This window comes from Arachis ipaensis, chromosome B2 (genome assembly GCF_059453495.1).
Source record: "Arachis ipaensis isolate K30076 ecotype BB chromosome B2, ASM5945349v1, whole genome shotgun sequence".
NCBI lineage: Eukaryota > Viridiplantae > Streptophyta > Magnoliopsida > Fabales > Fabaceae > Arachis > Arachis ipaensis.
The window spans coordinates 117,383,218-117,410,771 of NC_142437.1; the positions used below are offsets into that span (position 1 = coordinate 117,383,218).

General features: G+C 38.5%; 4 protein-coding genes across 6 annotated transcripts; 1 reads left to right on the forward strand and 3 right to left on the reverse strand.

Moving 5' to 3' along the window:
* Positions 1–436: 436 nt before the first annotated feature.
* On the reverse strand, positions 437–6,595 carry LOC107625988 (uncharacterized). Of its 2 annotated transcripts, none has more exons than XM_088503973.1 (13): positions 6,170–6,595; positions 5,317–5,489; positions 4,977–5,080; positions 4,683–4,763; positions 4,321–4,424; positions 4,148–4,234; positions 3,780–3,982; positions 2,883–3,084; positions 2,724–2,774; positions 2,542–2,640; positions 2,391–2,450; positions 1,992–2,113; positions 437–1,756 (listed from the first exon to the last, which is right to left on the reverse strand). In XM_088503973.1, exons 1-13 carry the CDS (start codon positions 6,431–6,433, stop codon positions 625–627), a joined length of 2,682 nt encoding a protein of 893 aa, XP_088360099.1. In that variant the 5' UTR covers positions 6,434–6,595; the 3' UTR covers positions 437–624. The 2 variants fall into 2 exon arrangements, with proteins under 2 accessions (XP_088360099.1, XP_088360097.1); XM_088503971.1 differs by having other exon boundaries at positions 1,992–2,116.
* A 1,693-nt stretch (positions 6,596–8,288) lies between these two features.
* Positions 8,289–9,140, reverse strand: LOC148575347 (uncharacterized). The gene is made up of 2 exons (XM_088504446.1): positions 8,565–9,140; positions 8,289–8,477 (listed from the first exon to the last, which is right to left on the reverse strand). Exons 1-2 carry the CDS (start codon positions 9,138–9,140, stop codon positions 8,289–8,291), a joined length of 765 nt encoding a protein of 254 aa, XP_088360572.1.
* Positions 9,141–19,168: 10,028 nt separating this feature from the next.
* LOC107625989 (Cyclophilin-like peptidyl-prolyl cis-trans isomerase family protein) lies at positions 19,169–23,753 on the reverse strand. The gene is made up of 5 exons (XM_016328744.3): positions 22,863–23,753; positions 22,666–22,740; positions 21,695–21,856; positions 19,845–20,003; positions 19,169–19,693 (listed from the first exon to the last, which is right to left on the reverse strand). The coding sequence occupies exons 1-5, from the start codon at positions 22,863–22,865 to the stop codon at positions 19,610–19,612; spliced, it is 483 nt and encodes a 160-aa protein (XP_016184230.1). The 5' UTR covers positions 22,866–23,753; the 3' UTR covers positions 19,169–19,609.
* Positions 23,641–26,671, forward strand: LOC107625990 (growth-regulating factor 9). 2 transcript variants are annotated; one of them, XM_016328746.3, is made up of 4 exons: positions 23,641–23,921; positions 24,028–24,399; positions 25,214–25,690; positions 26,044–26,671. In XM_016328746.3, exons 1-4 carry the CDS (start codon positions 23,873–23,875, stop codon positions 26,472–26,474), a joined length of 1,329 nt encoding a protein of 442 aa, XP_016184232.1. In that variant the 5' UTR covers positions 23,641–23,872; the 3' UTR covers positions 26,475–26,671. The 2 variants fall into 2 exon arrangements, with proteins under 2 accessions (XP_016184232.1, XP_088360101.1); XM_088503975.1 differs by having other exon boundaries at positions 23,793–24,399.
* The last annotated feature ends 883 nt before the right edge of the window (positions 26,672–27,554 follow it).

Consider the following 27,554-nt stretch of genomic DNA (forward strand, 5'->3'; position numbering starts at 1 on the left):
TTTTACTTTTTAGGTTTAATAATGATCTATAACAGATTCATTAGGTTATTTTATACAAACTCCTATAGGAGTAACACCCTTACATAAATATATAAATATATAAAACTTAAGGTGTGTTCCATGTGCTTGTGTGAGGAATATTAGATGTCTAATAAGTCAACATAACATTTTTGTATGAATTGTACATTGATACAATATCTTGTTTATTATTAAATTTGGGGTAAAATTTATTTTACATAAGTTATAGTATATTTAATAGTGGAGAATTATGTATTGATTCAATGTAGGGGTTAAAAATAAATAAATACCAATTCTCTGCTATTGTGGCTAATGCTCTTAAGTCTTAACTTGTAAGATGTTTAATGTGCTAAATTCTAAATAAATGTGGTGAATTGTTGTCGAGTCTTCCAAGTTCCAATTATGAATACCATGTTCATAGACATTCATATTAACACATTTTCATTGAAATTTGAATGAAAGCTTATATACAATAAAATAGCCTAATGATAATTAGAGAGGAAAAATAGAAGAGATATTGGTGTTAGAAATGCAGAACCCTAAGAAGTAAGAATATACAACTTAGAACAAAATGAAGACTCATTGGATACACCCTATTCCCCACTACTATCCAACAGAATCTTCTTGAGTGGCTTCATCATCTTCATCCATGGAATCATTATCATCCTGCTTTTGATCCTCCTCATCATGCTCACCACCCTGAGTTTCTGCATCAGACATTGATCCATGTTTTGCATCAGCTATGTCATCATCGCCAGTGTCGCTGCAACTCTCAGTTTCCGAGTCAAATAGAGCCGCAACATTGTCTCTCTCTTGATTGGCAGAGCCTCCAGATTGCCCCCTTGAATCAGTAGCAACAATGCCAATCGTCTCGCTTTGTAGTTTTTGTTCATTATTTCTTCCGGCACCATCAGCATCTGAAGTAGGAGTGATCTGATTCTCGGCCACCATACCATTCGAATCATGCAATGGTCCAGAACTTGCATTGTTGTCTCTGGTTGGAGATTCATTATCTTCATGCACAGATGGAGCTGTGCTGCAAGCCCAACTACCGGCAACTTCGGAAGTTATAAGGTCTGCTGTTTGGATTGTGTCTCTGGCTTGTGTATCCTCGATGGTCTTTTGAGTGTCGACATGATTATTTGATTGCGAGTGATGTAAAACTTGCCTAGTAGTTGTTTGAACATGGTCTTCAGTTTCTTGTCCATTAACATCATCATCAAGCTGCATAGTGTCCCCAGCTAAAGCATCATTCCTGTTCAAATCGAAGTTCCGGTCACCACAATTTGCAGGACTTTCAGTCTCAACAACTCGCTCGGTGCATATGGCATCTCCCTCAATCATAGGTGCCGTGCCAACACCATCTATATTCGAACCGAATCCATCTCTAACACCATGGTCATGATCTGCACTGGTGAATTCGGCTTCTTGCGTATTTTGGCATTCTTCACTTCTTAAACCGCAGTCATGCTTCTCGGTGACACTGGCTTCATCGCTTGATGTTTCAACTTGATCTCTGTTAAGCTTCTGTGCAGAGTTAACAGATCCTGCCTTTGCAGCATTTTCTTTTTCTCTGGGTGATGTTCCACCCATGGCTCCATCCATATCAACTGATGTGTTGTCATAATTATCTTCATCTTCTAGAGTTCTCTGCATAGACTTTAGTTGCTCTTGTTGCTTAGCGAAAAGTACTTGTATCTCTGCGGTTGTAGAATAAAACGATCGTAGCTGTGTTTCCCTGCATCACAAATAGTTGTGGTTATTTAGTGATTGAGCTTCAGCCAAAGTGTATCAAATTATCATCACCATGAAGATTGAGGCAGAAGCATACATGTTGCATTAAAAAACAGCTACACCGTCAATCAGCATTTCACACTAAAAAAAAATCTACCATTCAACCCTTATATACATTATCCTATCGAGACTAGCCATGTCACCCATGATGAATATTAGCAATCATATAAAAACCTTACCGAAGCATAAGCCTTTCTCTGGCACCTTTTAACCTCCGTCTCTCAAAATCAAGATCTCGCATTGCAGCATTTATTTCAAGCTCAAGAACTGAAACTTTAGCCCACGCTTCTTCTCTAGCTACCTGCTAACAACAGCAACAAAGAAAGAAACTTCAGGTGGAAAAGAAATTAATCAGATGGAATGCTGAAGAAACAGATCTGCTATGGGATTCAGTATTCCTGGAACCATAAGCACTGTCAGCACAACTCATAGAATAACTTTGCATTCACATAGAAATGACATTAGGAAAAATAAGATAAGAACACAGGAATTACTGCAAAGCAGACATTATTTTCATAAATGGTTTTGTACCAAAAGCTATCTGTATTCTATACCATGAACTTCCTTTTCGTCTATACCTTTTCACTTTCAAGCTCTTTCTTTAAACTTCTTGTCTCCAGCTCAAGTTCTTCTACTCTCTGCTCATCAATCAGCAGAGAATTAGTTATTCGCAGCTAAACCAAAATATGGATAAGTAACATGAAACTCCATATAAAGTTATCTTTGTACCTTTTCACCATTTGCAGAGGCCAGCTGTTCTTCATGTAATTGTGTTTCCAACTGGCGAACTTTATTATCGGAGACAACCAACTTTTGCCTAGTATCCTCCTGCATTAGAAAAGGAATAACATTTGTAGTACATAAAATTTGGCACTAAGGCTTGGCTAACAGCATCAGCATCGTAGTCGTACCAGCTTGGACCTCAAGGTTTCAACCAGCGAAGAACTCTCCCTCTCTGACTCCTGCAACAGATCACAAGAAACCACCAGTAGGCAACTTAAACTTGACCCAAAAAGTAATTAAGATTTTTTTATTATTTTTTTTCAATATTAGTATCAAAACTTTCAAACCTGGAGCTTATTTATTGTTTCTTGTAGTTCTCTTTCTCTTCTTGACGCAGCATCAGAAAGTCGTTTTAATTCTTCCTGAGCCTCAGACTGAGCTCTATGAACTGCAGCCTTTAGATCATCTGCAGCCTTTTCTTGCTCTTCTTTTCGCTTAGTTTTCTCTTCATCTAATTGTTCCTTCAGTTCAGTAATATTTACCTTTTGACTGAGAGAGTTACCATATAGACCAACATAAATATTAGCACTTCAAATACCAGGAAAATAAATTTTAAAAAGAAATAAATATAGAAAACGAGCTCCAAAAGTGATTCAAAATTAGTTTAACAACTTCAACATAAAAAGACAGGCTGAACCATTTTGATAAGCTCTAATCAGAAGCCACTATAAATATCAATAAACTTGAATCAGGACAACCTGAAATTACTGGGGAAGGGGACGGGGATGGGAGTAGAGGTAGGGTACCCCACCGGGACTCGCAATATCCCCAGGAAGGTGGAATTTACTAAAATGTCATCACTTGTATAAAAAGTTATAAGTTATCATGGTGGATATTTAATATTTGTATTAGATTATGTTAAATTGTGTTTGGAACTTTGGATTATGTTGATTTATGTTAAACTTTGTTGAATTTTTGAAAGATTGTGTTATGAGTTGTGTTAAATTGTTTTAAAACAACTTTAAAGACAATACCCATGAATACCCGCGGATATCCGCCATCCTCGCGGAGACAATTAATCGGGGACCCGTGATGGGGATGGGGCGGGAATGGGGGCATATTCATAAACGTGGATGGGGAGCATCACGGGTATCCATTGCCAGCCCAAGAAATTACATAATATGAAGTATTCATACCATTCAATATCTACATCAATGATAAATTCTGAATCCAACAACGCATACCTATGTATTATAGCATTTGCTTCAGCACATGACTGCATGTAAACACTAAGATTCTCATTAAGGTCTTCCAATGCATGTTTCTGTTCAGCAGATATTTTGTTAGCTTCTCCCAACTCCTTGTGTTTGAGATCGACCATTAGCTGTAACTCTTTCAATTGATCAAGGTAACCTTTTGCTACCGACTCTTTGACTGATTTCAGCTCCTAGAGAATGGATCATATATTAGGTAAGATATTGTAGGTTTTAAGCAACATGAATAAATAAGTTTAAATTAAGACAAAGATTTGTTCTGAAATCCATTAGATGCACAAATAGCCATTAAATATCACACTGGAAAAGTAAGTCATAAAATGAATGAAATTACGTACATTTTCATGAAGTTCAACAGCTGCACGATTTTCATTACGCAAGGTATCAATTAAAACAACTTGATTCTCCAATTGCTTTCTCAGTTCCTGGCAACAAGAACATTGGATAACTTAAAGAAAAAAAAAAGGTTTGCTTCACTCATTTATACTTCAATCCTTCAAAATTAACACACCGTGTTTGATCTTTGAAGGCTTCTGAAATCATCAAGAGATATAGGACCCTCAGGAGCACCAATGCCTAAACCCTTCAATCTCTTGTTTTCAGAAACGAACTCCTCTACATACAAGGGGGGAAAAGTTAAAGCAAAAAGAAAATCAGTATCAATCTCGATACAATATAACCTATACAATCGAATAAATTTGTCTCAAAGCAACATCCTGCAACAAAGCATAGCAAAATTATGACATTCATCACATATGAAGCTTTAATCTTTGACAAAATAGAGGTCTGAGTTCTGCTTATGAGCATTAACCAGAGTATAATGCAAGAATGACTAAGAATAGTATGTATGTGAGCTGCTAATCATAATGCTACCTGCTTTCCGTTTGGGAACTGCATTATCTGTTGTGGGAGTGGACACAACCACCTCTCGATATACAAAAGCATATGCAAGCTCTGTTAAGATAAGACAAAAGTTTTTCAATAGGGAAAGAGAACAAAAAAAGTTTCCTTTTGGAAAGAGAACAAAGATACATTGCAAATTCTAACAAATATCGATGCAAGTGTGTGTGTGTGTGTGTGTGATGAGAGTGAGTTGTACAATGGCGGGATTGGTATAAAAGATAAAATCGTAATAGAATCACTGAATTCCAAAGGAACTCATATTACCATGTTGAGGGGGAGCTGAAAATGATATAATATCTCCATGATGAACTTTTACAGCAGCACTATTCTTTTTCAATTTCTCCCAGTTCAGATAAGTTCCATTTGTGCTAAACAAAAAACAAAACATGAAGGGAGCAAGACAAATTCCAAATTAGACAACTTGCAGCACTTAAATACAAACTGACACATCTTCAACAGATTCAGAAAAAAAATTTAAAATGACTTGGCAATGGATGATACAACAAAAATAATAAATCTATACCACTAGGTGGGACAAGCTACATGTAAATTACACCTCGGTAGAATGCATGTAAAATAAATCCAAAAAAGAAATGGCAACAACCTCGTATCTTTCAAGAATACAGACATAGTGTCCTCCATATTTTCATTGGTAACCCTCATCCTATAAATTTTGCAATGGTTTGCACTAACAGAGTTGGAATCAATCTGGAAACGCACATCCTCCACCAATCGCCCAATGCAGTGCTCATCAGCAGTCAACAGAATATTTATTCCCTGCTTACAGTTCTCCCAGTCAGATGAAAATCAAACAATGCTGCAATTATTAAGATTGATGCTTCTATCAAAGAAAAAGCAAAGATTGTTATGTACCAAAAATTAACTAGTTCACCAAACAACCACAAAACTTTTATCTCCACAGCCCATGTGAAGTATGTTATTGGATCAAATGATACCACATTGTCCAATCATGAACCATGTCGATAGCAAAATCATTGAATAAGTGATATCTATACCCTTTATTTCCTTTTAAAGAGAAAAAAAGCTTTCCCTTATTGCATATAGTCCTACATATGAATCAGCTTCTTTCGTTTTCAAAATCATTTAATAAAAAATTACTTCTTAGACAATTCTAAAAAATTTAAAACAAAAAAGACTTTTTCGCCTATAATGTGAATAAATCCAAGTTCGCCTATAAGTTGAATACAAATAATCTGTAAAACCTACATGGCTAACTATACATTCAATTAAAAGTTATGCCTTTTCCCTTTCCATATTGTCCTACGTAATAGTAACTTACAAGTACATGGTTTTTATTTTTTACTTTGTATTTTCGAAACCAACAAGAAAAGTTAACCTTTTTTTTTTTCAAACAATTTGAGGAAATCCAAAAGTGCTATTCGAATTAAAGCTAAAGAAAAAGTGAATATAAGTAATGAGAGAAGGTTACGAGTTACCTGGGTTCTTTTGCGAGCATTGTTGGAAATGGCGGTGAGGACGCCCCAGACGTGAGGGTCGGGAGTGTTATGAAGTGGCTGGGTAGCGATTTTGGAAGCGACGGAGAGGATGAAGTCTCTAGGGTTCAATGGCGGTTGTTGCTGCTGCTGCTGCTGTTTCTGGATGGGTTCCGAAACGACGTCGTTGGGTGTAGAGGTAGGGAGATGAGGGACGGTGGTGTTGGGGGTGGTTTCTGGTTTGGCGTCATTCTCCTCTGTTGCCATTGAAGAGAGAGAGAAGAGAATTGGCGGGGAATTTGAAACCCTAGTTATGTAGTCACCTAATTTTGGTGGTAAAGTCAACACTGAATTGTGGTTGCTGGTTTAGTCAACACAGATGAACTGACTACTGAGCACTGAGTGATAAGTGATAACAAAGACTTGTAACTAATGGGAAATGCATTTTCTTAAATTTTGTTTTTAAAATATGATTTTTTTTATTTAATATTTTTTTTCATATATTTATTTTTGGTCTTATTTAAAAAATATATAATAAAAGATAATATTTTACAAAAAATATAAAAAAAATTGAAAAGATTCATTTACGTAAATAATGTTCTCTCATGTTCGTTCTACTAAAATGGATGGTTAATTTCAAGTTTTCAACAAAACCTCTGAATAAATAAATTTAACCTCTTGTAAACAATATTAGTCTTAAATACTTTTTAGTTTTTATTACATAAAAAATATTATATTCATTATTAACAAAATAAATTTTAACTCTTATTTTATTATATTTTATAGATGAAATTTAATAAAATATCCCGTTAAAAAGATAATAGCAAATCATTTTTTAAAAAATGTTATGCTCCTTACTCTGAGTAAAACCCCATAATGGCCCCTCAGATTGAGCCCGTGCACCAATGTTACCCTTGACTTTTGAAATGCTCTAATTGCACCCTTCAGATTGAGCTCCGTGCGAAATCCTGGTCCCTCTACCCAATTCCGGCGTGACTCAGCAGCCGGAGTGCTGAGCTGGCTGCTTATTGTCCACGTAGGCAGCCTTAAACGGCTAGCTGATGTGGAGGATCTTCAAAAAATGTCGAAATTCCCTAAAGTAGTCCCTGGTACCAATTATAAACCCTAAGTTGTTCTTCCCTCTTTCTATGTGTATTGGTTCGTCGTCCAACTCTCCCTCTTCTTCCCTGTTATTCTTCTTCGTCCTCTCCCGCCATGAGTGACAGTCAAGCTTCTCGTAGGTCGAATCGCTCATCTGCAACTGGAATCTGGAGAGGAAACAATGTGCGTGCCCGGCGTTCAGCAGTTCTAGAGTGGTGTGGTTGTGGGTGTAGGCCTGTCCTTCGGTGGTCAGGGACGGAGAGTCATCCTAATAAGCCGTTCTTCGGGTGTCCGAATTATAACGTGAGTGCAATTACTAGCTGAAATTTGGCTGAAATTTATAGTGTTGGTTACTTGAGGTAGTTGTTTGATAAGGTTGATGCTTGTTTGCAGACTAGTGGAAAGAATTGGTGTGGGTTATTTGTCTGGGCAGATTCGGCAAAGGATGAGGTGCCGCTGAAATCTGATGAAGAAGATGAGCAAGGTGGGATGAAGATGAACATTGCATGGAAGGTGGGCAAGCTGGAAGCAGATGTGAGAAATGTAAAGCTGATGGTCCAAGTGCTTGGTTTAGGGGTATTTATGTTAGTTGTGTTTGTGTTGATGTTACTGTTGAAGGTTTGATTAGGGTGAGAGTTGAAACACACAACCAGTGTAATCCAGTTTATGAATAATGTAATTGACATTAGATTGTTTTTGATATAATGAATGACTATTTGGTTTTGTTCTTGTAAACATAATTGATATGGATAAGCAACAGTAGGATGAGCTTACATAAGGCACAATTCATAACTGAATCACAATAAAAATAGTTCATATAAAATTCTGCAATAATGCATTGATGACAATAACAAGCCAAAAAATTCTGAGCATTGTTTCAGCTAGATTCCAGCAACTTAATTAGTATTTAAAAGTTGCAGAGGTGTCTATAAATCACCATGACCAAACAAAAGAGACTAAGATAATTGTTTCACAAAATATTACAATCTTTCATAATCTCAACCTAAAGCTAGGATCTGCATCACTTCTTTCTTGGCGGTTTGAACCCTGGGGTGGGTACAAACTTCAGGAAGTTGGCAAGCCTTGCTGCAGTTGCCTCACTAGCTCCCTCCATTGGATTGAATGATGCAGAGCCAGTTGGAGGAGGTGACCTTCTTCTAAGTGGCAGTTTCCCAGGTCTTGTAGGTGTGTTCCTGGTTTGTTCATGCTGCTGCAATATAGACAATATTTGACATAAAGCCTATAAAATAAGACAAGTAATAAAAACACATTACATGAAACATTATTAAACAAATACCTTTTGGGAGTTTTCAGCTTCAGAGTATGAGGGCTGAGACAAATCAATTTCAGCCTGCTGGACATCCATATCCACAAGAGTGGCAGGAGAAGGGGCAGATGCAGTAGCAGTTGCAGTAGCGGACGCTGTTGCAATTCCAGAGCCTGTAGCAGTAGCAGAGGCAGTTGCAGCTTGAGGTGCATTGGAAGTAGTTGTTGTAGCTGAAGCAGTGGCAGTTGCAGTGACATTCTGAGCAGCAGCCTTAGGGTCTTTAGCAGCAGCCTCCGCAGCTTTCTTCTTCTCAGCCTTTGCAGCTTCAGCCGCCTTCTTCTTCTGACACCCTCTTTTTGTATGACCTTTCTGCAAGCAATACTTGCAAGTGAATGGTCGTAGCTGTCTCTTCAGAGTGGTGGTTGACTTGGATTTCTTGCTAGAGTGACCCCCCTCATCCGCATCCTTCCTTCTCTTGGTTTGGAGCTGTCCAGGTTTCCTCTTAACCAAAGGTGCCAATGGTCTGTTGGCCTCAGATCTTTCCCATAATTGTTGGCCAGGTATAGGATTTATGTGGTGGGAGTAAGTGGCTTTGTAGGACTCCATTGTGAGGAGCTTGTGGCAGAAATCCTCAGGCCACTTGTTGACCCTTGCAATAGCAGCACATGCGTGCACACATGGGATTCCTGCAACACCATCATCAGCAATAACAAGTAGGTGCATAGTTAATTAGACTCACTAGGCAGAGTAATTTAATAATTAAGTAACAGTTAAAGACATTACCTGTTAGCATCCAAAACTGACAAGTACATAGCCTTTTCCCCAGATCCACTACATGGTGTGTAGGGTGTCCATGTACCTCGAACTTCTCGTATCCGGTGTCTCCAGCCCAGATTGGTTGCCATTGCCTAGATTCCTTCCTCAGCTTCTCCAGTCTGCTCTTGATCACTGGGGGAAGTATCCCCACATGATTATCCAACTTCACTTTATTTTTGGCCATCGTCCTCATTACGAACATCCTAACCTCTTCCAGCAGTGTGATTATAGGCTTCCTCCTAGCTTCCTTAATCTTTGCGTTGAATACTTCGCACGCATTGTTACAAATTGAGTCTAACTTTGGCTTGTGACTGAACTGAGATCTTGTCCAAGAATGTGTTGGCCACTTTTCTAGGTATGCCCATGCCTCCGGATTAAGCCTCTTTAACTTTTCCCTATGTTCCCTGAATTCCTCAAATGTTGTGGCTCGTGCACAATCCCATAGCAACCCTCTTAGCTCCAGATCTTTCCATTGCTTGTTGAAATTCTTCCACAAATGCCACACACAGAAACGGTGATGCACATTGGGCATCACCTCCTGTACAGCATTTATGAGTCCCTACAACACAGAGTGGATGCCAATAATAATTAACACAGATACAACAGAGAGAAGTATGTTGAATACATAGTTATATGCTCATCCATTTAGACCCTTACTTTTTTTATTTTCACCATACTAGACCCTCACTTTGTTAATTTTCACCATAATAGTCCCTGAGTTTCTAACAAAGGCACCATAATTGTCCCTAACTTTTACTATCGTGCATCTACAGTAGTCCTACTCAGATATCAGCAAGCCTCTTACAGATCAAGGATATTGTAACACAGTGATGCAAATAAACTGGAAACTAAATTAGAAAGGATTAGCAGTAGTGTACCTTTTGCATGTCGGATATGAAACACCAATCATGTGTCTTGTAATCTCCCAAATCTGCGTGCAGTAGTTCCAGGAACCATTTCCAGTTGGCAGTGTTTTCAACTTCTACAACTGCCCAAGCAATGACATATATGTGGTGGTTTGCATCCTGCCCAATAGCTGAGAGAATCTGCCCTCCAAAGACAGTTTTCAGGAAAGCACCATCAAGTCCAATGAGTGGACGACATCCTGCCTTAAATCCATTCTTGCAGCCACTTAAACACACATACATTTTCTCAAATATCACATCACCGTTTGGCTGTGGGATGGTGCAAATTTCGACAGTTGAACCCGGGTTTGTCTTCAGCAGTGTCTCCCCATAGTCCCTCACCATTGCATACTGAGCCTTTTCATCACCATATACAAGGTTTCTAGCATCAGACAGTGCCCTAGAGATCGAGTTCCTATTCAATGACAGATCATACTTGGTCTTGAAGAAGGTGTTTGCATCACAATGCCTGAAGTTGGGATACTTTCTGACTTTCTTCACCAGCTTACTAGCAACCCAGTTACGATTGGCTGCTCTGTTCTTATCCTCCCTTGCACAGCTATGATCATCTCTGAAAGTCTTCACTTGCCAGCAAGTATCGTCTCGGTCCTTGGAAGCAAAGATGACCCAACCACATTCCTTCACCTTGCAAACTGCCCTAAGCCTATTCCTATCATTTTTATTGAACCGAATACGCCTTCCCTCCTGGATGGTGTACTCCCTAACAGCCTCTTTGAAATCCCACTTTGTATTAAACTTCATTCCAACCTCCAAGTGAAGCTCCCCGAACCTAGCCCCCTCTCTAAAAACAGGAAACACCTCATCAGACTCGGTCTCCTCTTCTAGTTCGTCTTCAGAATTGGGTGGGGTTTTCATCTCCAATGAATGCCAAGAGTTGGCACCATCAGAATCAGTCCCAGGATCGTATGCATCATAATCATCATTCTTATCAGTTCCAACTTTTCCAAAATCCACTTCAATATCAGAATTACCCTCCACATAAGCATCTTCATCAACACAAATCTTCTCCTTCATCTTATTCTTTCCCTTACCCTTATCCTGTGAAGCACTCCCCTTACTTGTTTTCTTCTTACCCTTTACCTTAGGTGAAGGAACAGGGTCCGCAACACATGAATCAGATGAGCTGTCTTCCCTTACTGGTTTATAGGGCTCATCTTCTGAACTATCATCAGTTTTAGAGGACTCCTCATCAGATGACATCAACATCACTGGGATCTTGCTACGCTGCCCTCTTTTCTGAGCCTTTGTGCCTCCTATCCTAGTGGCAGACCTGAGGCAATACCTCCTATGAACTTTTGTTTGACTTGGTTTCGAGGTGTTCTTGGCCTTCTTTTTAACTTTTTGTTCAGACGGCACCTTAACTGATGCTTTTACCCCTTCCTCTCTAGGTCGACTCACATTAGCAGTAGGATTCTTTCCATGATTTGGCCTAGAACCATCATCTGGGGCAGCTGCAACATTTTCCTTAGCTTGAGTCCCAAGGTCCCTTACTTGATCATCAATGTATACCATAACCTCCTCCCCTTCTATCAGTTCAGGTGACGAAACCTGATGTTCAATGTAGATATCAACAAGGCCGGCATTCTGTGAACCCATCTCACACATCTCTCTTAGGTCTGCATCACTATTTAACTTCCTCAATCCCTCCCCTATGCTCTTTCCAGGTACAAGCCACCAGACTTCCTTCATTCTGTCATAACCTAGCTCCTTATAATAGTTTCTCAGGTAAAATACATCCAACCTATCCACCTCAACATCACCTACGCAGTTTCTGTTGTCCGGATAGTAACCAATCTTTCCATCCACGCCCTTCTCAAAACTTCCTCCATGATGAAACATAATGTCCAGTACTTCATCCATCTGCTAGATAAGTTAACAAACAAATTAAACACATGCAACCTTTCTTTGAGGAAGAAAAAAAACAGAGCAAACCAAACCCCTGCCTAACAACGTAACCACAAAAACCTAACAACACAGAAATCTAAACAAGACACCAAACGAATATCAACTCTGCTTCAATCAAGACACCACGTGAACATCCATCAGTGAAAACCAAAAAAAAAAATTTAAACTTCAACTACACATTCTGTATTACTAACCTTGTTGTAGCTGACGATGACGATAGCCTCTGCTTCAACCACTTCGTACCTGTGGCGTACTTCCTTCTCCTGGCAATGAACTCACTCAAGCAATAGCCAGAAAGTGCCCTAATGTCACACCATTCTCTGGACGACAGCGAGAGGAAACGTTTGAAGAGAAGTAGGAGAAAGCCTAACGAATGATCAACCCCCTCCCCAAGCAACGTTTCAATTCCCCTCCAAGGCAAAACAACGTCGTGTTGATTCATTAAGGCCATCCACGCAAAACGGCGCCGTTTAAGGCTGCCTACATGGACAATAAACAGCCAGCTCAGCGCTCCGGCTGCTGAGTCACGCCGGAATTGGGTGGAGGGACCAGGATTTCGCACGGAGCTCAATCTGAAGGGTGCAATTAGAGCATTTCGAAAGTCAAGGGTAACATTGGTGCACGGACTCAATCTTTTTTTTTGGTGACTTAAAAGAAAATAAACAAAAACTAAGAAAGAAAAAAAAAACAAGAAACTGCTTAAGAAAGGCAGTCCCGCTGAATACTACTCTCAAACTCCTTCCAAGGCAATGGAAGCTCCACTTGGGGAGAAATAGTCCTCATTGCAGTCTTTGCCATGATGTCTGCTACTGTATTTGCATCTCTCAAGATCAACCGAAGATCAGCACGCCATTTCCAAGACATGATATCTCGGATTTTTAACACCAAAGGATCAATAAACCCAGAGCAATCTTGTAAATTATTGACAATAGTAAAAGCCTCCACACAGTCTGTCTCACATATAATGTCTCTTTGTCCCGAGTCCCATGCTAAAAGAAAGCCTCTCCAAATAGCAAACAACTCTCCTTGCAAAATGCTACGACTCTCAATTGTTCCCAGACAGCCTCGTTGCCACCTTCCCTTCCAATCTCTGCTAACACAAGCAAAACCAACTCGAGCACCACTGCTAGGATAGCTAGCATCACAATTAATCTTAAAGGTACCCACTGAGGGGGGAATCCAAGAGCCACTAATGGTTGAGGGGATAGATAGTCGTTGCAACTCAAAAATATTTCGGAGCTCCTTTTCTAAGGACAAAGCCATACCAATCACCTTGTCTGTGGTCCAATGCTCGTGAGGATGAAAGATCTCGTTATTTCTCGAACACCAAATCCACCAGAGACCAGAAAAGAATCTAAAGGGGCGCTGTTTGCTATTATGTAAGAACCAACTCATCAAATCCACTGGTTGATCGGAGATCCCTAAAGCTTGCCAAACAAGTTGGACTTTTGGACAATCCCGAATACAATGTAAAACTGACTCCTGACTTGAGAAACATCGTGGACAGCTATCCGTGTGCGAAATGCCCCTTCTAAAACGAAATGCAGCAGTAGGAAGAGCCTCCCGAAGACATAGCCAGGCCAAAAATTTGTGCTTTTTCGGAACATGTTGACGCCAAAGCCAAAGCCAATTACCCCTATCCTCCCAACTAAACATATTCTTACTGAGCCATAAATAACCACTATGAGCATCATAAACCTTTGAGGCCGCACCAGTCCAACCCCAACCGACCTCTGAACCAGCTTGAACATCTGGGTTGTAAGAGTTAATGTTGCTCTGCAGAGACTGATTCAGAGGAGAATAGATATTCTCAAGGTTCCACTGTCCAGATGACCAAAGGTCCAAGATCCTGAGATCCGAATCAGAAATGTGAACATAATCCATCTCCTGACACAGTCGCCCCTCTCTTCTCCATTTAGAAAACCAAAAGTTCTGTTCCAAATCCCCAATGCACCAACTAAAACCTTCCTTTAGGATATCCCAAGCTCGACATATACTCTTCCAAACATAAGATCCCCTTCCTCGAGACTGACTAAAACAATCATCCTTAGAAGAATGGTATTTTTCCGTCAACAGTTGAACCCATAGCTTGTTGGGATGGTGAAAAAGTTGCCAAACTAGTTTTCCAAGAAGAGCAATATTGGCACAAAAAGGATCTCTAATTCCTAGACCTCCAAACTTCTTAGGAGTGACCAACACTTTCCAGTTAACTAGATTCAGGCCTCTACCATCAGCTTGACCCTTCCATAGAAAGTTTCGCATCATGGATTCTATCTTATTAGTTACCCCTTTAGGGAAGAGAGATACTTGCATGCGATAAGTAGGAATCGCAGTCACTACCGAGTTGAGCAAACAGAGTCTGCCTGCCTTATTAAGCAATCTTCCTTTCCAGCTGGCTAGCCTTCCCCGAATCTTGTCCAAAACATCGTTGAAAGTTGCGCGTGTCACCCGAGAGTGATTAAGGTTCACCCCTAAATACTTGCCCAAGTTCTGAACGAATCTGATGAAGGAGACTCCAGTGAAAATCTCTTTTCTTGTCGCTGAAACATTCCTGGAGCATAGCTCTTTAGATTTTTCCACATTAACCTTCATCCCAGAGGCTCTGCAGAAATTTTCCAAAGCTACCATTACAGTTTGAACTTGCTGTTTTTCAGCTTTACAGAAAAGAAGCAAATCATCGGCAAACATCAAATGAGAAATTCTTGGACCCCCTCTAGAAACCGCAACTGGCTTCCACAAGCCCTTATCAACTTGCTGATTAATAGAACATGACAATCTCTCCATACACAACACAAACAGATACGGTGATATAGGATCTCCTTGCCTAAGACCCCTGCTCGGAGTAAAGCTATTTAATCTATCCCCATTCCAGAGGATAGACAGTGAGGAAGCAGTGACACAACGCATAATCAGATTGACTGTCGGAGGAGGAAAGCCAAAACTCACCAGGGTTTGTTTCAGAAATCCCCAATCCACTCTATCGTACGCTTTCTCCAAATCAATCTTAAAGGCCAGGGTGCCTTTCTTTGACTTTGTCTTCTTCATGAAATTGAGAACCTCTTGTGCTACAATGATGTTGTCAGGGGTTCCTCTCCCCGGGATAAACCCTCCTTGAAGGGGCCCAATAATCTCTTTGAGATGAGGACGAAGTCTATTGACCAGGACCTTCGTTATAACTTTGTAAACCACATTACAGAGACTAATTGGTCGGAAATCCTTCATGGAAACCGGGTTTTCTACCTTCGGAATAAGAACCACAAGAGTTTCCATCATCCTTGGATCCATATCCAAACCAGAGAACGCATGACGAACCATAGTCCAAACATCAAAACCAACAATCTTCCAGTATTCTTTAAAGAAGAAAGCCTGAAACCCATCAGGGCCCGGCGCCTTAAAAGAATGCATACTGAAAACAGCCGACTTAACTTCTTCCAGAGTAACTGGCGCTGTGAGGCTACAACAGGCTTCATCATTCAGGGAAGGCAGCGGCACATCACCAAGACAACCTAAGTCTACATCCTCCGACTGGCAGAATAGGCGTTTATAGAAGGATTCAGCTTCCCTTCTAAGGACATCCGGGTCCGTTTCCCACACCCCGTCTTGAAGAAAGAGACCATGAATCTTATTATGCTTTCTCCGCACAAGAGTCTGGACATGAAAGAACTTGGTATTTCTATCCCCAAATTTTACCCACTGCTCTCTGGATTTTTGAAACCATAGAAGTTCCTCCTGCACAAGCGTGTTATTAAATTCCTCAATCAGCTGTTTTTCTTTTTGCCGCATTGACAAATCTTCCATTACTTCAAGTCGCTTCTGAAGAAAATTAATCTGTCTCTCCAATTTGCATTTTCTAATGAAAATATTGCCGAACACTTTAGAATTAAACTCCAAAGAGTTCTTCTGCACTTCTGAAAGCTTGCCATGCATCTCTCTGTAGCCAGCCTGCCATGACTGGTTCACAATATTTCTGTACCCCGGATGAGTTGCCCAAGCTGCAATAAACCGAAAAGGTCTATTCTTTTTCGGTTGGGGACGACCTGTACAGCGTACTAGGATAGGACAATGATCAGATTGAAGCCTATTTAAAATTTCTGCGTAAGCCTCTGGAAAGAGAGATAGCCAGCCACTATTGATACAAACCCGGTCAAGTTTTTTCGCCACCTCAACACCATTTTTAACCCTTCTGTACCAAGAAAATTGTCTTCCAATAGTCTTCAAGTCAAACAGATTACTATCCCCTAGAGAGGCAGCAAGCCGATCTGCATGATGACTCGAGAAGAGGCAACCCTTAGATTCATGAGAGAATAGTACTTCATTAAAATCACCAAGAACAATCCATGGCCCGCAGAAAGACGAAGACTGAGTAACAAGATAATCCCATAGCAAAACTCTGGTATTAAATTGAGGACTACCATAGATACCACTGCACCTCCAAATCACATTATTTACCTGAACCTCAATTGTAACACACTGATCGAAAGCATCAACCCATTTACAGTGAACACCCTGTATTGCAGAAAGTAACCAAATACCCCCCTTGTGTCCTGACGCCTCCACTATACCAATAGGGTGATAACCAAGTCTTTCCCAGAACATTTTCAAGTGTTGAAAAGGACAGTGAGTTTCAACCACAATAAAAATTACAGGTTTAAATTTCCTAACCAGCTCTTTACAATTCACCCGGGCTAACTTATTAGAAGCACCCCTAATATTCCAAGCTATTATATTTAAACTATCCATAATATAAAATATAAAAATATAAAACAAGGAAATCAAAGTGCTTCACCAACCTCCAACCGAGGCTTGCCCAGCGGAAGTGACTCCCGTGACCTTCAGGTTTGCCAGATCTCCCTGGAATATCTCCTTAATCCCGCCTACCAACGCAGTAACAGCCGGCAATGCGCCTTCCTTCTCCAATGGAACCGCCACGGTAACACCCTCCTTCACGGTTGCAGGAAGACATGACGATGCTTCCACCACCGTGCCTCCATTCTTCTCAACTGGCGAGCTCTGTAGGGACCCCGGCCTTGGTCGTTTCCGGAGAGAGGACCCGCAAGGCACTGGGGTGTATCGGGTTGAGTAGATCGACGTCTCACCAACACGGGAAGCGCTGTGTCCGACCTTGACTCGTGACCCGACCCTAGCACGATAGGAGCTTGATCCATTCGTGTGAGAGAAGTGAATGGTGGGCCTGATTACTCTACCCGAATCGATTCTGGATTGAATGCCTCTTTGGACCTTGTTAGATTGCTTCTGACCCAGCTTGGTTTTACCTTTCCTCACAACTTGCTCCCAGCCTGGTTCATCATGCATGCAAGCCTCCTCAACATTATTTCCTTCCAAATTATTAGCCTCCAAATCTTCTTGCAAATTCGATGCAGGATTCTCGCCAGTAACGCCACCTACCACATTAGGTTCTACTTCATTTGAATTGTGAATTTTGGTCTCAGGATGTGGCACTGCCTTTGTACCATCCCGTGGCTTGGTGGCATCGGAATCAACACTCTTTCCTTCCCTAGAGTCTCTACCCAAGCACTGTGCCATATCGTGACCATAACGTGCACAAGAATTACAAATTAAATTTAAACTTTCATACTCCACTACATGAGTTACGCCTTCCACAATGATATGCTTGATCACTGGCAGTCCTAAATTTATTTGAACACATACTCGGGCATATCGTCCTCTCTCAGCCAATTTAGTGGCTAAGTCCACTTTGATGGGAACTCCTATTGCAGAAGCAATACGCATCATGGCCTGTTCCTGATAGCACCAGATTGGGAGCCCCGAAATCCGAACCCATACAAGCGTAGACCCGAAGGATTGCTCACATGGCCGAAAATCTATATCCCACAGTTTTACAGCAACATAGTGCCCCTCAATCAACCACGGGCCACCAAGCATGACCTTCTCACGATCTTCACATGCATCGAATTTTACCATGAAGTACCCAAACCCCACATCAAGCAGATCAAAGCCACCTTTGATGCGCCAAACCATCCGAAGCTTGTGTGAAAGAGCTGTGTAACTATAATTTTTATCAAGAACCTTAATCACTAAAGCTTCTCGATAAGGCTCTGCCAAACAAAGCTTGGCTTCTTCAGTGAAGTTTACACATGGAGGTTGGGAATCGCCCTGTTTGCCCACCACCGTGGCTATACTATCCCCAGATAGAGATCCTGCAAGTGCAAACGCCTTCGATTTCTCTGGACCAATGACTTTATCTCTAAAGGAGATCTTTGTAGGATTTGAAAAACCCCCTCGTGAAAAACCCTCCTTGACACCGGATGCACCCCCACCCACACTCTCCCCCTTATCTCTTCCGACGGCATGGCCGCCATCCTCACTGTGTTTCGCCCTCAAACACTCGTTCCCGCTCTCTCCTTCTCTCATTCTCTCTGAGTACGGAGTACGTACTCTTTCTCTGCTAGGATTTTCAGTCCCGCTCGTGCACGGACTCAATCTAAGGGACCATTATGGGGTTTCACTCACTCTACGTAGAATAAATTAACATTCTTCTATTAATAAATATCCCTACCATGTGTTATTCAAAGTTATTGAAAACAAGGACTTGATTTCATAGTTTATAAAAAATTATAAAAACAAAACTAAATAATAAAAATAAAAACCAATTAAAATTGTCTGCTTGATAAATATCTTTAGAATATTTTTAGTTAAACCATAAATTTATCTTTAGTTGGGAAAAATATGGGATAAATTCTTTGTTTTTTTTACAAAATTCATCCGTATACAATTTTTTTCCTTTGAATGAAGAAAATGATTTTTCTTCTAAAAAAATCTGAATGACAAAGTAATAGGGAATAAATTTTTAGATAAAGATAAATTCATTGCTTTCAAATATTAATAGACAATTGTATTCCTTATATTATTTTTTTTAGTCCTGAATAAAACTTCCTTTTGTATATATATAGTTTTTCTTTCCTACTAAACCTTTTTAAATTATGCCAACGAGTGATTCAGCTTCGATTCACAAAATTCCAAAGCAGATCTATCATTAAGATAACTCTATTCTAATCATGTTTGACATTACATATACAAATCTCTATAGCCTCTTTCATTAATCTTTGTACAAGTTTGCTTGGTGATGCAAACAAGATGAGATTGTAACACTTAAAAGCCATGGACATTCCATATAAAAGAAGAAAATAAGAGAAAGACACACAATACAAGAGAATCTTGGTCCTAAACATTACAGAAACATGATCATTTTTACACTAATCCTTGAAAAATGTATCTATCGACATGCCTTTGTTCATATCTCACAAACATGTTAATTAACTCGATGCACAATTTACTTCTGTATTTCTCTTAATCAGAGGTCAAGAAATTGGTTAAAATTGAGTATTTAAGAATTCCCTTTACCCTCCCTATTCTTGTAATAAGAACTGCTGAGACAAGTTTAACCACTTAACCAGCAAGCGGATTAGCATGTATCGTGACTCGATTGAGCCTAATCTCGGCAAGTGGACGGTCCCCTGCTCCTGTTTGAGTCTGCACAACATAAATGTTAAGTATATATTAATAATTGTTTACCATGATTTGCTTTTCTGAGTTGAGTTTTCTATCAAGCCAAGATGATATAAGTTGAAGGCTAAGCCTTAGCTTCTACAAGCAAATTTGCAGTGGCATAAGAATCAGGTACCTTCTCCATGAGATCAAGAACTTCAAATCCATGGATTACTCTGCCAAATACTGTATAAAGTCCATTTAAATGTGGCTGCTTTGCATAAGTTATGAAGAACTGGCTTCCATTAGTGTTTGGACCACTGTTAGCCATTGCCAATATTCCTCTTGCATTGTGCTGGAATATAGAAAAGGGCAATGTGTTGGCCATTGTAATCATGCTTTGAAGAGAAATGTCAATAATTAGCATTCAATATATAAATCACAAATGCCCCACTATGTTTATGTCAACCCCCAAAAAAACATGTCAAAACAGGTACCTGTGGGAATTATCCATGACGAAAATCTAAATGGAGACCCAGAACCCCAACAGGGATGGGACCTCCCCGTGAATAAACAGAGAAGGGGACGGGAACAGGGGCAGAGGTACCCACCCAATGGATAGTGCTTAAATGGGGACTCGCAAAATCCCCACGGAAGGGAATCCGCCTCCACGAATATTTAATGGATACCCGTGGGGGCAGGTACCCCTCTCATGCTTCCCCATCCACGTTTATGAATATGCCCCCATTCCCTCCCCATCCCCATCACGGGTCCCTGATTAATTGTCTCCGCGAGGATGGCGGATATCCGCGGGTATTCCTGGGTATTGTCTTTAAAGTGTTTTTAAAACAATTTAACACTAAACTCATGACACAATCTTTCAAAAATTCAACAAAGTTTAACACAAAACAACACAATCCAAAGTTCCAAACACAATTAACATAATCTAATACAAATATTAAATATCTACCATGATAACTTATAACTTTTTATATAAGTGATGACATTTTAGTAAATTCCACCTTCTCGGGGATATTGGGAGTCCCCGTGGGGTATTCTACCTCTACCCCCATCCCCGTCCCCATTTATTCACGGGGCGGATTCCCTTCCTCATGGGGATTTCACGAGTCCCCATTTAACCCCCCATCGCGGGTAATCCCCGTGGGTACCCGCTTCCATGGATATTTTTGTCATCTCTTTATGGGATGGCAATGGTCCCCGCCCCCCCGTCCCCATTAAGAGAAATGCACCCCCGTCCCCTCCTCATCCCCATTTATTTGTCTCTGGTGGGAAGACGGATATCCGCGGGTATTCACGGATATTAATTGAAAATTTTGAAAATAATAATCTAAAAAAAAAAAAAACCATAACATAATAATTAACAATCATAACATAAACCAATCCAACTTACACAACTATCCATAATACATTCATTATAAAAAAATAATATCATTTAAAAGAAAATAACATAAAGCTCCATCTTGTATTCTAATTTCCAAGAATTCAATTTATATCAATTATGGGGCATTTGGTAATTTCACATCTTGCGGAGATTTCACGAAAGTAACTGTATTTCAAGTATACAATATAACAACTATATTTCATACACCTAAACATTGAAGGTCTTGATAAGCTAAGGGAAGCCAACTAGGTTATGACTTTTTCAAATATGATAAAAGTTGTAAGAAATAAGCCTTGAACAAGAAGAAATTGCTTGAAGTAATGTTAACAAGTCACTTTGCACAAACTTTCTCCTATGGATCCTATTGCTAACAGTATATCTCCGTTGTAACCTTAATATCATCAAACATAGATGGTATTATCTATGTCCTTTGATAGGAAACACAAAAAATGAAGTACTTAGTAATGTTCGATTCATCATAAGATCACAAAATACGCCATTTCTACAACCGAATTCTATAGTTCCAACATTAGCATTGAGATTTAAACTCAAAACAAGTAAAACAGATTGACAACATGAAGCAAAAGGAAAGCATAACACCAATGGCATAGCTTCACAGTAATTAGCACAGAGCCTGAACTTACCTTAAGAGATTCCCTAATCTCATCATTGAATTTCTTTCCCCATATGCTGGTACCCCCTTTCCCGGTACCGGTTGGGTCTCCCCCTTGAATCATGAAACCTTTGATGTTGCGGTGAAATATAGTCCCATCATAATAACCACTCCCACACAATGCTAAAAAGTTCTGAATAAATAAAAAAAAACATAAAACCCACAATATTTGAAATTGTTAGGTCACAGCATCCTTCAACAAAAACAACCAATTATCACCTTCACCTCATGCAAGAACAAAATTGGCTATCCTTAAGTCTAAACTATCATTATTAAACTTCACAAACACAAGTGACACGGAGGTAGTTTCATTCACAATAACTTCTTAAATGATTGCGCGATATTACACACGACACCCATTGATTTGTCATGCCAATACTAACCTCCCCCTTAGGGAAGGTTTGATTCATGGAATATTTTTGCATTCTTGAAAATTTTGCATGGGAAAAAGAGTTTAATTTTGGTATATCGACGACGTTAAACTTCTAGACACCAAGATAGTTGTCCAATCACATCCTTCTTTTTTGGATGACCATTCATGGAGTCAATGTAAAAGGTAGTGACTTTTGCTACCATGATGTTACATAATTGGATGATGCACGTATGAAACATCCTTACACTACATCAAAATTAACTTCTTGGAAAAAAATTCCGAGATAAGATTTTCAGTAGGTAAAAAGTGAAAAAACCTCAGTATCGTGCTTATTTTACAAATAAAAGTCTGTATTGTGTAATATCACCTATCCTTATGAGAGAGTTCAGTGCAATCTACCCTTAAATAAATTGGTTACTTTCTCTAAATTCTCTATCAGCAACTCGAAACTTGGAACTTGTTTATAGCAAAATAAGTATCAAATAGCGTGAACCAGCAAATTGTGATTAATCTTACTAAAACTAAGACAGGAAAGGAACACAAATTGAAGGGGTTGAAAGGGTAGTTACCTCAGAAGTTTTTGGGACCTCATCACAGAAGATTTCGCACTTGATGTCTCCTAGATTTGTGTGCAGAGTCACCGACTGAAATAAACAGTTTCAACAACAACCAAAGTGAGTGAGATTCACATTCACATAATATATATAACTATGCACGCACGCACGCAAGGTGTTCGACGAAAGTACTCCAAGTTATTACAACTCACCATTTTGTGTGAAATGTTTGAGAAGATGAAAATCACGGCAAAACGAGACCTGGGATTGGGAAGTTTTCAACTTTCAATGCGCTATGAACTATCAAGCGCTGGTGCTACTCCGATAGCCAGTTGCTAGATTCTTCTGGAACTAATATTCGATTTTTTTTTTTCATTTTTCATTTTTGGACATGTTCTTGTTTTTCTACTTTTTGGGGGAATGATTTGGGCTTCTCGTTTTCAGACTTCAGGCCCAATATGACCAAAAAGTTAAAGACTTAAGACCCAATTAAGGAACCAAATTCTGTCAAAATATTAGAAACAAACTACAAAAAATTTCCAAATGGCGGTTGATAAAAAAAAATTGCAAATGGTGTTATTTCTTTCTTAATTTTTCAATTCTGAAAAATAAAAAAATGATCTTTTTTAGATTCTTATTAGTAATCAACAGAAGCAAAAGCAATAAGAAAAAAGTAATGTTATTTTGATAGAAATATAAAGTTTCATCCAAAAATGAAGGTGGTGATTAAATAAAATTATGATTTTAATTAACATATGATCACATTATAAAAGTTTAAAACTACTTTAGACTATCAAGTATCAACTATAGGAAATGTTCATGATCCCTAAAATAATAATAATATTTGTCAGAAACTCCCACTTTTTCAATGCTAAAATGTTCACTTGCAATGAACCGAATACAATAAATGAATAATTAAATGTGTCTGAAATAAAAATTAATTAATGGGATCAAAATCTTGATAATGTTTATCTGTTCTGTACACTTCTGTTTTCCACTTTCTCTCTCACTTCACTTTCTATCTACAGTGTCAGTAGTGTACTCAGTAGAGTGAGTGAGTCATCACGGGAAATAAAGAAAGAAGAACAAGTGCTACTGTCACTTCTTTCTTTATGAAAAAACTACTTTTGATTTTAACATTTTCAATTGATACTGAAAAAAGAAAGAAAGATTTTAAAGGGACACTTTTTTGGTTTCTCCTTTTCCTTATGTGAATGTGACAATGGAAGCCAAGTCTCTTGAAGCTGTTCCCCCTTCACACAACACTTCTGGTTTCTTTTCTCTTCCACCCCATGTTGTTTTTTTGTGCTTTTTCTTTTCTTTTCTCACTTTTATGTGTTTTCTTCTGGTGTTTTTGTTCATTATTATATTTTCTAGGTGGACCCCAGAAGAAGATTGACATGGGACAAAAGATGGATGGTGGTGGTGGTGTTGGAGTGATCAAAGAAGAGAAGAAGAACACAACAAGTTTTGAAACACTGAAGAGAGCAGAAGAGGAAGAAGGAGGAGCAATAAGAAAACCTGCTATGAACAAAGCATGGCAACAACAAGAAGATAGGTGCTGTTGTTTATTGTTCACAGAAGCTCAAAGGCGTGAGCTTCATCATCAAGTTCTTACCTTCAACTACTTTGCTTATAATCTCCCTCTTCCTCTTCCTCTTCCTCTCCCTCACCCTCATCATCACCTTGTGCTACCCTTTGGTTCTGGCTTTGGTGTTTTTCATAAGCAATTTCCAAGCTATATGTCAGGTTTGTAACTATTTTTTTTTTTTTTGGAGTATTTCTGATAAGGCCCTTTTCAATATATACATATATCTGTGTAAACCTATATATTATTTTTGGATATTTTTAGATTTAAGTTGGATTTGTTCTCCCAACTAGTGTTCTCTTTAGGAGTAGAATATGGTTGGTCACACTCATAATATGCCTCTATCATGATGTCACACCCTTGTTGGCAAGGTTTTCAAAATCTTGAATTAACTTAGTTTATAAGTTTAGGTCCTTAACATCAAGTTTATAAGTTGAGTTTCACTATTCAAGTTTACTTTTCATGAATTTAGGTGAACTCTTGAGTTTGATTAGATTGCTTATAGGTATATGTTTATGTTATTTTGAACTTTTAGTTTCTTTCCCCTTTTATTCATTACCTTAATTTGGATGGTGGTTTATTAGAGTACCTCATGTTAGATTGTCTTGGAATGAATTCATTGTTTCATTTGGGCTTAATTAATGATAAAATTTTGTTTTGTGCTTTTTATTTCAAGAATTTAGAAATAGTTTCAGGTTATGTTTGGTTTATAATTTGAAAATTATGGTTTATTCCAACCAAAATCACTACTTTCTATTTTAAGCCAAATCATGTTTTAAGACTAAAAAACATGTTAAAATGTAATAAATCAACATGGTTTTTCCAAATTTGTTGAAATGAATTAAAATTCAGTTTGCACCTTCAAGTCACTATTTTAGGTGTGAAGACATTCTAAATTTGCTATTTTTTATGCCAAGAATGTGAGGTTTTATGGAGACATTCTAAATTTGCTAATTTTGTTCATTTCTGTTTTAGGAGAATACAATCACTACCAATGTTTTGACTATGGAAGTATGATGGATCCTGAACCGAATAGGTGTAGAAGAACCGATGGAAAGAAATGGAGGTGCAGCAAGAACACAGTACCTTATCATAAGTATTGTGAACGACACGTGCACAGAGGCCGGAACCGTTCAAGAAAGCCTGTGGAAACATCCAAAGTTGTTAACTCAAATTCGATAACAAAGCCTTGTAGCAAGCTACATACTGCTATAGCCTCAAACACAAAATCTGCTGTTTCAATTCCAACACCTAAGGTAACAAACTTTGGCAACAGGACATCGGTTGCTTCGGATAACAGAAGTAGCCGAGATTTATGCAAGAAGGATAACCAGATCAAGAACTGTGTCGGCTACAGTATCAGTGTTATGAGTAGTGGTAAAGGAAGTGTTACCAATGATAGTAATTGCATCTCTGCCGGCATAGGCTTCTCCCCAAGGAGTGTTCTCCAAGGTACTATTCGTGACTTCGCAACAACTTCTGTGACATATTTTCATTTAATATATTGTGTTGTTAGCTGCCATTAGACAACAAAGTGCACTTTGCTGGGACTTACCTCATCCAACAGCAGAGTAGTTGCGAACGCCAAACGCCGAGCATATGTCGCATATTTTGCATGCCTTTGACATTTTTGCTTTGTTATTTGAGAATATTTTAGGATTAATTTCAATAGCACTAATTCTGATTTAGGACAACATCCAAATTATACATGTAAGAAATTAAGAACAAGACTAATCATGAGGTTGAAGTTTGTTCATTAGAAAAGCTGATTTAACTTTGTTGTTTTTCTTTTACTGTGATTGAAGTTTCTGGTTGCAATAGTTCACACCACAACTTCACAAACAGTACAGAGCTTGAACCAGGCAGGTGCCGGAGAACAGACGGCAAGAAGTGGCGGTGCAAGAGTGCTGTTCTTCCTGGTCAGAAGTATTGCACCACTCACGTGCACAGAGGAGCTAAAAGGCGTTGTTCCACAGATCATGAGCCAGTCACTACTCCTACTCCTACTCCTCGCTATGCCAATACCAATTCTCGGCCGATTTACTCTGCCGCGAACAGGACAACGATAACCGAAGCTCGGAAAACAGTTTGCACAGTTCCTAACACAAAACTTTCTATGTCAATCCCAGCAAGTGCACCATTGAGACACAACAATGGGAAGAGTCCTAATAGGAGCAGTGACACAGACACCACCATCACTGACACCATCAATGAGTGTAGCTATGCTTCTTTCTAAGAAGCAGTATTTTCAATTTCATGTATCTAAAAACCTGTTTAATGCTTTTTGTATGAACAAGTTGGACTACTTATTACTGTTTAGGCATTTGAATATCAGTTTTGTATATAGTGTGAACAATGAGATCTTGATGTAGGGGATATCTGATGAATCAAATGTCTTACTTAAGCTTAAGCTTGTTCATTTGAATGATGTGAATTAAACATTTTCATAATCATCTTTTCTTGTTTGGAATGTTTCTACCTTTAGTAGATAAAAAAATAAAGAGAAGAAAACTTTGAAATAAAATTTTGTGATATGAACAATAATTTGTATTAAACTATTCTTCCACCTTAGCCTATAACAACAATAAAGAAGTATCGTGACTCACAAATTCAACCCAACAGAATACATAAATTCAATTATAATTTTAGTCTTTATTATCTTATTTTATCTTTTCTTTATCTTATCTTTAGTTGTTCTTATCTTATCTTTATTTGCTTTTATCTTTCTTAAGTCAATGCTTTCTATATATATTTAGTTTTACCTTCATAATTTACAATTCAAATCAATTCAATTCAATTAATCAACAATCAATAAAAATTTTATTTTTTCTTTTCTTTTTCTATTCTTTCACAATTTTATCAATATGTCAACTTTGAACTGCTATAGTTGTAATGCATCTCTTCAACATGACTGATTTTTCTGAAATCCTTGTTCCACTAAAAAGCATTCACTTAGCTACCCTCAGTATATCTGTAACAAAAATTCTTTCTAATAAAATTAAACAAGATTAGTCGATGAATTGGATACAAATAATTAAGGATTACTAGAGTTCCTAACTTGCATTTTCTTATTTGATCTTTATCATTGTAAACTTAGGAGTATACATGTGAAGTCATAAATTTGTCTAAGGAACTTTGAATTATTATGACTACAATTCATATCATAAGTAAAAATTTAAATTAGAAGGATTGATATATATATATATATAAAGTTATATCAATAACATAGTAGTTTGGATTAACTTTTTTTTTAAATATTTCTAATTTTTTTAAAATATTTTTATCAAAAAAGTAATTTTGTCTTTAGATAAAAAAT

Bases quoted from the DNA above. Each gene is read 5' to 3' on its own strand.
- LOC107625988 (XM_088503971.1), bottom strand. From the start codon at position 6,433: ATGGCAACAGAGGAGAATGACGCCAAACCAGAAACCACCCCCAACACC. The intron at 3,983-4,147 runs GTACGTAATTTC...TCCATTCTCTAG, and splicing joins CTGTTGAACTTCATGAAAAT to GAGCTGAAATCAGTCAAAGA. The intron at 2,641-2,723 runs GTACGACTACGA...TTTCTAATGCAG, and splicing joins AAACCTTGAGGTCCAAGCTG to GAGGATACTAGGCAAAAGTT.
- LOC148575347 (XM_088504446.1), bottom strand. From the start codon at position 9,140: ATGGAGTCCTACAAAGCCACTTACTCCCACCACATAAATCCTATACCT. The intron at 8,478-8,564 runs GTATTTGTTTAA...TCTATATTGCAG, and splicing joins AAGCTGAAAACTCCCAAAAG to CAGCATGAACAAACCAGGAA.
- LOC107625989 (XM_016328744.3), bottom strand. The intron at 21,857-22,665 runs GTAACTACCCTT...TTATTTATTCAG, and splicing joins AGGTCCCAAAAACTTCTGAG to AACTTTTTAGCATTGTGTGG. The intron at 19,694-19,844 runs GTACCTGATTCT...TATGTTGTGCAG, and splicing joins TTCTTGATCTCATGGAGAAG to ACTCAAACAGGAGCAGGGGA.
- LOC107625990 (XM_088503975.1), top strand. From the start codon at position 23,943: ATGTTGTTTTTTTGTGCTTTTTCTTTTCTTTTCTCACTTTTATGTGTT. The intron at 24,400-25,213 runs GTTTGTAACTAT...TTTCTGTTTTAG, and splicing joins ATTTCCAAGCTATATGTCAG to GAGAATACAATCACTACCAA. The intron at 25,691-26,043 runs GTACTATTCGTG...CTGTGATTGAAG, and splicing joins CCCAAGGAGTGTTCTCCAAG to TTTCTGGTTGCAATAGTTCA.